General features: G+C 38.3%; 1 protein-coding gene across 1 annotated transcript; it reads left to right on the forward strand.

Moving 5' to 3' along the window:
- Window positions 1-201: 201 nt before the first annotated feature.
- On the forward strand, window positions 202-9,032 carry LOC139475756 (baculoviral IAP repeat-containing protein 7-like). Its single transcript, XM_071258959.1, has 7 exons — window positions 202-482; window positions 1,978-2,137; window positions 3,071-3,964; window positions 4,931-5,100; window positions 5,584-5,632; window positions 5,833-5,922; window positions 6,916-9,032. Exons 3-7 carry the CDS (start codon window positions 3,187-3,189, stop codon window positions 7,143-7,145), a joined length of 1,317 nt encoding a protein of 438 aa, XP_071115060.1. The 5' UTR covers window positions 202-482; window positions 1,978-2,137; window positions 3,071-3,186; the 3' UTR covers window positions 7,146-9,032.
- The last annotated feature ends 2,400 nt before the right edge of the window (window positions 9,033-11,432 follow it).

Genomic DNA, 11,432 nt, shown 5'->3' on the forward strand with positions numbered 1-11,432 from the left:
CACTGTTGTATGTTCTGAATTAAAGCCTATTGATAAGGCAATAATTCAGGAACAGCCTCACACACAACAGTATCACTGAAGGTGTTTCCAACTACTAGTATTCAGCTGATTGCAGTTTGGGCCATCTGTTGTTAAGCTGTTACTCGCCGCCTGTTGCGCGTACACACTCACCTTGTGTAATGCTGAGTTACGAACCTTTACTGATATAGGTCGACCTGTTTAAGGTGGCGTGCTCGTATATCGGTATTGTCACGTACTAGAGCATACACATGTCAATGTGTTGTTCCGGGCGTGGATACAGTATAACGGGTAACTGATAACTGATAACGCAATTGTAAGGCTTAGTCACACCAGGAAATGCCCTGACCTAGAAGCACATGCATACTAGTTTACGGGTGGTATGTAGATCAGCGTGAAACACATGCCAAGCAACAAGGGGATCAGGCAGTGTGGTGGAAGCAGTTGTGGCTATCACTAGTCAGGTATGTGTGTTATTGACTCCTTAACACTTACTCATTTTATTTTAATATTATTACTTCACTAATATATCTTCACAGTTTATGACTTGGTAACTATTATCTGTGAGTAATGTTATGAAGACATTTTAAAGTTTGGGATTTTTGCAATCGCAAAGCATATTTCATTTTCTAATTGTTAGTTTAGATTCTTGGCAGCAATATTCTGTCGATCTATGATCGATGGATACATCTCAAGGTGAAGGACGGTTCTTTGTGGGTACTAGCCACCATTTATTGGTACCATTATAGGTTGAGATATCGGGGCAGCACTATAATACCGATCTAGAACGTATGGATGTATCTGGAGTTGGGAAGAGGGTTGTTTGTGGGCACAAGCTAGCGAGTCCACTAGGCACTAGATATTGACATTATAGTTATTGTTTGCCGTTGGTTGTTTACGGGAGAGGGTGTGTAGCGTGTGATGCAATGTCACTCCGCGTGCAGTGTCCACGTGGTTCTTTTTATGTACTCGTTCAGGTTGTTGGCAACTCAAAATATTGACTGATTTACCTTGTTGTTTTTTTCTTTCGTGAAGTTATCTTACCTTTATAAGTTTGCTCTGTTCTGTAACTCGTTTCTGATTTGATGTTCATGTTAAATGATGTCGTCCAATACTTACTGTAAGAAAAGTTTTCCTGTCCGTTTCAAATTAGGTGGAACAGCTAGTTTATTCCTCAGTAATAGGAAGGTATACTTGCAGAAAGGTGTCTGATGTAGGTGTTGCTTTGCCTAATGATAATCAATAAACCATCAAAATGGCTGATTAGCTTTTTTCGTGATTAAACTAATTTGCCCTTTCTTTAGCGAAAAAGCAACAAAAATTAATTGCCTCTTTGAAAAAACATGTATTTGGATGGAAACAGAAATACTGCGAGTAATGCCCCCTTCATAACCAGTGTATAAACAACCGACTCACCGCATGATTTAGATCAATTTTGGGACTGTTACTTTTCCATAAATGCACGAAAATGGAAAGTAAATCGTTATGTTGAAGATGTAAAACAAATGCGTCTGGTAAGTGTCAGGGTCAGGTACATGAGCATGCTGTTCACTGTCAGTATACGCCTTGTCATACAAGAAAAACTTTCACTGAGACGCCAGGGAGCGTACTAATCAATTTGATCGTATTTCAGTAATACTTCAAGATAATTATACAACAATATTTAAACAATAAAAGAAAGGTTTCAAAATGTGGACAGTTTCCCCAAAGGAAGAGCCATGAACCGTGTCCCTTACACTGCCAAGCTCACTTGCACTGACAACTTTACCAGACGTTATATTAGTTTCCGTACTGATATCGCTGATAGGCTATGCTAACCCATCAACAGTCAGCGCATACAAATAACATCCGATTTTGATTTCACGTAAATTGTTATTATTTGAATGACAATGACAATAAACTGCGTCGTATGTATCAATCCGACGATGGTTCAAAATCCATATGTTGTTTCATAATCAGGTCAAACCATGTAACGTCAATGAAGTAACTACTGGCAAGGAGCCCTCTACTGCATTGTGTGGGCGTTGCCGCTTTGTTCCACGTGTGTTTATCCTGCGTGTCGTTTTCAAGCCGTCGAGTTACGAGTGAAGTCTTTGGCAGTTCAATAGAGCATTTCAAGGTGAGTGAGCATACAACTGTTATTGACGTTAACATATTTTTTTCTACTTCTTACTTGTAATGTGGCTACAACAATGACCAACTTTGACGTCACACAGGATAAATAATCTATACCGCGTACATGAGGATTGAGGAAATGACTCGACTCCTACTCCAAAGCGTGTAAATGAAATACCACAGAGGGTTATACAAACGACAACTCAAACATGTCTATAAGGTGTGTAATCATAACACTAGGTGAAAAAATAATTGACTGTTATACCATGCGGGGGTTAATCAGATAAATATTGATTCATGTTCAAGGACGGATGTAAACGTGTAGGGATTTCCAATGTTTTCAGGATGTTAACATGTGAGACATTAGATCATATGGTCGATTGCATATGAGGTTTGAACTGTGACAAGAATGCAATATACCGGACAACTTCCGCCCATGGTAAGGGATATGGAGGAGTAGTTTCCTTAGTAACGGTTTCTAAGTTATTATTTAGACATTATTTTTTAGTAGTTTTTCGATGTTGACGTCCAGGTTTTATGGATTACTTGATACTTAATATTGAGGTTTAATCAAAATAAAAGGAATGGAGAGTTACTCGGACATTCCCCTCTACATCGTACACGGGACATGATGGGTATTCTACCAAATAATGCGTTGCAGATCTGCGCCGACTGAAACACTAGTCGTCTCCAAGAAAAAAACTAATCACTACCCGAAAACAATATTAAATGGTCGGTCCCTAATGAATTATTATGAAATGTTCACAGTTTCATATCTCAAACGAGAAACAAAAGGAAAAGTGTCAATTACACGTGTCATAATGTAAAATATATGTTTTGATTGTAAATGATAATCATATAAATATCCTCCTTATGAATTGTTGACAAAATCATGTACAATTCTTTCACATTGAATGGCGCAATATTTTAATTTTAGACACACCTGCAATCTACATTGTATAATCACCTCCGTGATATTGCTGGAATATTACGAACTGTGTCTGAGGAACAATTACATTTCAAGATCGTGCAGAATAATAACGACCTTCAACTATGAAGAGGGAGAAGAACTACACTAAGGACACGGTCATACTGTGGTGTGGTATGATTATGGTGGTTGAAGTTGACAGACGTAAGGTTGTGAGGGCGGTGTTCCTTTTCACCATTATGAACCTCAAAATAGACGACCAAAATGAAACTGCGAAGGTGTTTAAATGCTGGAAATATGAGTTTCCGTTTATCAGCATAAATGTCTTACCATCAATCTCTCTGAGAGGAGACTTTGATGCCCTTGTGCGTAGAAATGGTACACTTCTGCAGGACATTATGCGATTTGAGGCAATGCGTCTGAAGTCCTTCAATGGAGTGACTGTGGCAGTGTCATCCCTGCTGTTAGCCAGAGAAGGGTTCTATGCTACAGGTGATGGGGACGAGACCAGATGCTTCTCCTGCGGCATCAGGTACAAGCACTGGAGACAAAGGGACAGTCCTGCCCAGGTGCATCATAAGAGATGGTGTAGATCTGGCTATCACAGAAATATTCCTTTTGAAGAAAACCCTTTGCCAACGGATTCTGAGGTACAGACTCGTAACCGGCTTGACTTCTCTACTGATTTTGATGTACATCCCCCAAACAGAAGACCGGACGAATCAGATCGTTCACATACAAACCGTGCAGTTTGTCAGAACAACATTGCATCAAGGCGCGTCAACAATCTCCCGCCTAGACACTACCGGTACTCAGATCGCCTTTCAACATACCGATCCTGGGATCGTGATACCAACATCGCTTCACCCAGAGACCTTGCCGAAGCCGGATTTTACTTTTTAGGTCAGTTCCAAATTAATGGAATATCATATTCACGAATGATGTATGTTTGCTTGTGCTGTGAGATCTCCCATGTGCCCTGACTGTTGGACATCATCACACGGTCTGGCTTTAGGCTTAAGAAGCCCTTTACAAATATATCTTTTGTCTTTGAGCATATTTCATTTACAGACGATAGATCGTTTTCACCCTTTAACCAAAGTAAAATATAGGATATATGATGTTAAAAGTAGGTCGAAGTGACCTACTACTGGTATAGTACGTTTGTTATCTCTTGTCATGCATATGAAACGTCCAATATGTCAAACTATTATATCACTATCAACTATATGCAGAAAGAGGCACACATACTTATCACTCCAGGGAGAGCCTCAAAGGACATGAAAGTGTATAGTTTCATTCAACTACAGTAGGTTGGATTTTAAAGGGTATAACCTCGAGCATGAACTTAACACATGTGACACGTAAAACGAATGTACGTCAATATTCCAAGCCTATAATGATGGACTTAAGAGCAAGTCTTATCCCTGAAAACGTCGTAGTAACCCAAGCAAAACGTGGCGACAACTTCAAGAAGACATAAAGGACATGTGTAAATCAATTTGCATGTTGGTCCTGTGATAACCTTCAACCTGCTAGAGTGAAATTGATATACAATCTAATTCATGAAACACAAGTGAAATGCAAACTAAAGTATGTACAATTTTAGCCATGAGAGCTTGATATTTTTCGGGTTTTTTTTCAGTAATAGAGTAATCAGTTCATAGAGTGATCTTGGAGCATTACCCAAACATGGAACATGTCCATATACTCCTTGGGATTTTGGGTTCCTAGGTGGTAGTTTCTGTGTGTCTCTTTCTCACTGAAATGAACTCTGTGACATTCATTATATAATATGTTGTGTAAAAGCAGAAAGGGTTTCATGGCTAGTCCCCCTCATGCACTAAATTTGTGATGTATACTTCGAAGGTAACCTCGACCGTGTCCAATGTTTCGTGTGTGGGATTATCTTGCGGGACTGGCAGCCTGGAGATGACCCGTGGATAGAGCACGTGAGACGCAGCCCCAGGTGCAATCACGTAGAGTCTGTGAAAGGACGGCCATACTTCATACAGATCATGATCACCATCGCTAGCAGGGTGCGTGTAAAAGTAAACGATATAGTCATAGAAGGAAAATTGCAGTAGCGGTTCTAACTGACGTATTACTTACCTCCCCACATATGTATGATGTGTGCTAATATGCATTCTTGTCTTTACGCAATGTTATGAACATCCATCTCTATTGGGATTGGGTGGATGTAACTTGGCACTGGATTCATTGTCTCTAAGGCCGAAAGCATGGATCGTCGCTAATGCTTGAAACCACTGGCTAGATGATAAAAATTATAAATGCTGAAACTAATCACCCTTCTCTTCGAGATTCAGAGCACTCTATACAAACAAACTGCATATACTTTTAGAATGTAGACTAGGAGTAGTGGAAGTTTTCTTCAATATAAGCTATTTGACGCATTTGTTATGAGCTAATATGGTGCACGTTGATGTATATATTAAACTTCGATATATCCAAATGTACATGTATGCACGTGGATGGTAAAAACTGCTCTTTACATTCCTTAGCAAATTGACGAAGGGCAAAACACCTTTAGCCCAATCAGTCAAACGCATGGTGAGTAATCAAGAAACGTCTTTTTTAAATTCAGAGAGATAACAGTATCATCACATTCTCATCAAAATTCGTAATTGTTATGTCCGCCGCTATGGGATTCTTATATCGTATTTGCCATCCCGCCTAAATCGCTCTTCTCGATAAAATCTCTCACATAGAATACTTTGTTCTAAACTAACGAATGGTTTACTCTTCTTCAGAGTTGGTAAAGATATTCTGCAGATGTCTAAAACTTGGCTTCAACCAACAAGAAGTTAAAAGTGCAGCACTCCGAGTTCTGGATATACAAGGTAAATTTTACATCTGTGAAATTGCTACATAGCTGTACAATTAAGCATTTATAAGTGAAATAATTAAGAACCATAGTTTATGGAAGTAGACTTCTTTATTGAACTTCACGTCCATAACACGTCATAGCTTTTATTGGAATATTGCTGAGTGCTGCGTTAAACAATAAAACAACCAAAAATCAGTTGGCCTGGGATGAAAAATAAGATTTTCGTTCCCACATTTTCCTATTGCTTAAAGGAGGTATCTGTACACAATTTCCAACTGGTGGTAAGCTTGCAGGTGTGTGCGTGAATTGTCAGGGGGTCAAAATTGCATAAATGAAAGGAAAAATGCATAATTTGACAAAATTGGCTGTAACATTGTTATTAAGTCATTAAACTATCAGAATTATGTCTTTGCTTAATATGTTCGGTTATCTGAATTTGGCAAGCATTTTGTTTCATTTAACTGTTATTCTAATTCTCAGTGAAAACATTGATGGAAATCATGTTTGTTTACTTCATTTTCAAATCTTGTGAGTAGGTAAAAAACTAATACCATTAAGTTGTGACAGTACAACCACTACAACTGAGTATAAAAATCTGCCTGAACCATTGTACTATCCTATATAGAAAACAAATTGAAAATGTATTACATAGGGGCTGAAATATCGTATACAATGTTACCCCACCCCTCGAAATCCAATTTTGACGAAAATTGCTTAATATTGAGATATGGTGGCAGATAATGTTGATGAAGTGGATGACTGGGATAAACGCAACAATGCTTAAAAACACAAAAATAGTAAACTCATAAAGAAAAAATGATGTTTCAAGTTTTTCTGTGAACATTTATGGTGGCCATCTTGAAATTCAAAATGGCCGCCATTTTTACCTTTACAACTATTCATGCCTTTATTCATTTATAATGCTTCATAGTATGTTCAAACTGTAAATCATAACAACTAACATTTTGTTCGCAAATATGTCCCATATTTCAATGTTTTACTTCAGGAATATCGTCACCTTCTTTAGTTCATCTTATTGATGGCTTGTTGAGGGGAAGGGGCTCGTGTGTAAAAATTCCAAGCAGGGTGATGTGTCTAATGTGTCGGAAGGACGTCGTCAATACCGTATTTCTGCCTTGTGGTCACAAACTAGCCTGCGACAAATGTGCCTCTGAAATGCATGATTGCCCCCTAATCAGCTGTGGAGCAAGGATTTGGGGCTACTTACTTGTGTAGATGTGTGTTCATCTTTATCAGGTGAGAATGTATGTTTTTGAAGAAGTCGTTAACAATTACAGCTACAGGTGCTGCAGACTCCATTTTGATGTGAGAGTGAGAGTCTGTACAGGTGAATATTTGATATATGTTTTCAAAATTATACAAAGATTTCGAGTCAAAGCTTCTCGAGAACGCTAAAGGCTGGGGTCTCCAAGTATGAATTGTAATTTAATGTGTAATATGGTCTTAGCACTGCTTTCTTCGAATTCATACCAGTAAATTAATTTCTGCGTGAATCTTCTAGTGTTGTTACAGAAAAGGTTACCCGTGAAGATTCGGGTTCGAATAGGTCTTTTGCAACAAATGAATGCCGTAAAAGGCGAGTGGGAGTGGGAGTCTGTACGGGTGAATATTTAATATATGTTTTCATCAGATATTTACCGCGACATGCTATTGATTTGGTTGGGTTGGGAACTGATAGGCCTTGAAGTGGGAGGGGGCAAGTTTTCTAATGGCCACCCGGGAGATTGGAGCGTCTTCCCGGGGTGGAGGGGTGCTAGAATCATTGAAACTCCCTTTTATCATGCGATGCCTCACACGAGATTAATCTAAGGAGGTGTTGTGTTCAAATGCACATCGGAATATGCCGCGAACGAAGCATATTATATATATCATTGGAGAATTATGTTTAATGCTGTCTCCGCATATACCTCCTGTTTGTATCTGGTGTGTTCGCTGCAACTAACCTCTTTTGGCTACACTTGACATTTCATACCCAAACGTGTATACTTTTATTAACACTCCCTCATTTCTTTCGTTCAGTGTATTTCCCGAATATAACTGTTTAGTAGCCTCGTTTGGACCATGTTCTTCCGGGTAAATTGCTATATTCCTCACTTCAGTTCAATGTACCTACAATTATTTGTTTGTAGTTACTATTGGGAGGTATACCAATTCACGATCACTGAAAACCATACACTCTCTGTACATGTAATATCATTGTTAAAAATATGTATGAAACCGCTTCTTTAAGCATATAAGGGTATATGTATATAGTTTGTATATAATATATGAATTAATAGTCGTTATGTCTACCATTAGTTTCGAAGAGTGACATACATTTGTCATCATATAAAAACAACATATTTATAAAATCATTATGCAGAGAAATCGAAAGTTTCACAATGCCACAAAATTACATAACATGTTCCTGGCATGATTATGTTACTGTCAGTCGACGATACTAGTAGATCATTGATCTTGGGTCCCAGGAGATGATGTCTCTTGATACTTATGATATGTCTCCTCAAAATAGAAATGTCACAACCTTCACTTCGTCTTATGTAGTCTTCAATGAAAATCTGTTATATTAGGCTTATCAGCTGTAAAACATAGCAACTGGTGTTTTTATGCAAATCGTGCTACCGGTATCTCCTGCTTGCCCTTATCGCTAATAGCTGGTGTCATCACTGATTTTCAGTGATTCATTCATATAATTTTCACATCAACACCCAATGGAATCTATTTCGGCGGATAATCGAGACGTTTTATGTTTATTATCTCCTCGCACTCGTCAACACATATTATGCACTGTTCGGGTGTTATGGTAGTTTTCATGGCTTCACAAGGTCTAGTCGGCATATTATGTTTCAAGTCAATGTGGTACAAGTCTACTGTGGATTATATTAAATCTGTTTAACTTGGGGCGATCTTGCAGACATATATGACAATGGGCAGTTACATGTTCCGTTATCATGACCTGTCAATGCAGGAAAATAACCTGTCTTGATCATCCGTCGAAACAGATTCCATTGTATGTTCAATCTGGTGTTATGGTCTCCGTGATTATGAAATGTACATATTTTGTTTCTATTTTCTATTCTTTTCTTCAGTATATACTAAAGATCTCTGAGCTAATAAATATAGACATGATATTTTTAATTCCAGTGTTATTTATCATTACTATGTACTGCGGAGACGGCATTTTAGACACACGCACTTCAGAGTTTATTTAAATTGTACATATTATAAGAAGTTTATCTTCTTCTTTTTTTATAGTTTTGCATGTTAAAAGCATGCTCGATCAGATAAGGCCAAAATGTGTAAATCTGATTTTTGGCTTTAGATTTATGCATAAAGACAAAACACTTTCACCAATACTGTATGACACAAAGGATGAATTCAGCTTTCCAATAATCAACTTTCCCTTATTGTCGAGCAATATTCCAGCAGCTCAAGCCTTTGGTGTTTACATTTCACAACTTTTGAGATACAAGACTTCAAAGAGCGTCATACGACTCTTGCTCAGCAGTTCTTTGATCAAGGTTACAGCATTCAATGGCTCACTAAAGCTTTCACAAAGTTTTATGGTAGACATGTGGAGGACATTTTCAAATTTGACGCATTAGTGACAAAAAGAATGTCCGATGCAGTTCCCTCTTTTGACATGTACCTTAAGTTCCCGTGTTTTTTACAGGTGAATAATTGACATGCCTTTGCATGTGGGCCAGGATATCCTCACCTTTTCGCGAATACTTAGTATCATCACTATGTGTTAGTGTTTCATAAACACATGCTCATGATATCTGCTTTTAGCAGAGGTTTCTTATGAGTTTCTTTAATTAAGTACATTGGATGAAACATATTTCCTCTAACAACACAAAAACGTCATGATATCATAGTGCATGTATAAGATCATAATCCAATTTCGATATTGTCTAGTTATGACTGAATGTAAAACTAAATTTCGATGGTTTCTGGGTTTCTGAACTAAACTGTCATAAGAATAAAAACAGCATGGACAAATGAACACAAAACGAATGTTGTATTATGTTTTCCGAACATAAAATACTATATTGTGATATACGTTGCCAAGTCATGGATACACACAGTTTTACACCCCCAAGTCATGGATGCACACAGTTTTACACCGCCAAGTCATGGATTCAGTGAGTGAGTGAGTGAATTTGGTTTAACGCGCTTTTAACAGTATTCCATGGATTCACACATTTTTACACCACCAAGTCATGGATACACACAGTTTTACGCCGCAAAGTCATCGATACACACATTTTTAAACCACACAGTCATTGTGCGCACAGTCTTACACAGTTTTAGACCGCAACGCCTTTGATGCACACACTTTACATAACAAAGTCCTGCTTCACACTGTTTACAAACGTTGGCAAGGTCCCTTTAATCAATGTACATGAATGTGGCACTTACACAATTTGATTTTTGTAAACATTAAATAATCATATCAGTGAGATATTTGCATCAACACGTTTTAGTGACTGCAATCCTGGTAGCGGCGGGACAACAGCCACCTGTCCTAAACAAGATCTGCACAGCTAACAGGTCACCGTGACTCGGCCTCGGCAGTGAAGCCCACCTCAAGATACCAGCACTCACAGAAAGGCATGATAGGTCCCGCGTCGATAACAGTCGACAGCGGTTGGCGCGTAGCCATGTATGAGAGGAGGTCGGGAAAACCGAGTCTAAATATAACGTTGACGTGGAGATTGAATTCTGAACAATGAAATCATTATTTGAAAAAGTATAGATACATGCAAAGGGTCAGTTTATGAATGACAAATAGTGCAAAGAATTAAATGTGTTATACATAACTGATTCTCAAGAACGAAATGCAACTGAAATCTCTCAAAACACGTTATGAAAAGATCACATAATCACATTTCAATACTAGTATTGTCTAGTTCTGACTGAGTGAAATACTCAATTTCTGTGGTTTATGGGTTTCTGAACTAAACTATCATATGGATGACAAGATCACAGGCAACTAAATATAAAATGAATGTTGTATTTAATTTTCTGATCATAAAACACAATATTGTGATATGTGGTTCTGTACAGTTAAAAAGAGCGTCCTACTTTTAGGCACGTGATCTACACAGTAGTACACAGCTAAACCAGGGGTACACACTGATGTACACCACCAAGTCATGGTTGCAGTGTTTTACACCACCAAGCCAAGAAAACGTTCATTTTTGAAAACCACCAAGTCATGGTTGCAAACAGTTTACATTAGCACTACATGGTTTCACACAGTTTTACGGCGCAAAGTCATCGATGCACACAGTGTTACACCGCCAAGATATGGATGCACACAGTTTTACATCACCATGTCATGGATGCACACAGTGTTACACCAACAAGATATGGATGCACACAGTTTTACACCACAAAGTCATGGATGCACACAGTGTTACACCACCAAGATATGGATGCACACAGTTATACACCACCATGTCATGGATGCACACAGTGTTACACCAACAAGATATG

The sequence above is a fragment of the Haliotis cracherodii genome, unplaced genomic scaffold (genome assembly GCF_022045235.1).
Source record: "Haliotis cracherodii isolate W230 unplaced genomic scaffold, xgHalCrac1.p SCAF_3, whole genome shotgun sequence".
Taxonomy (NCBI): Eukaryota; Metazoa; Mollusca; class Gastropoda; order Lepetellida; family Haliotidae; genus Haliotis; species Haliotis cracherodii.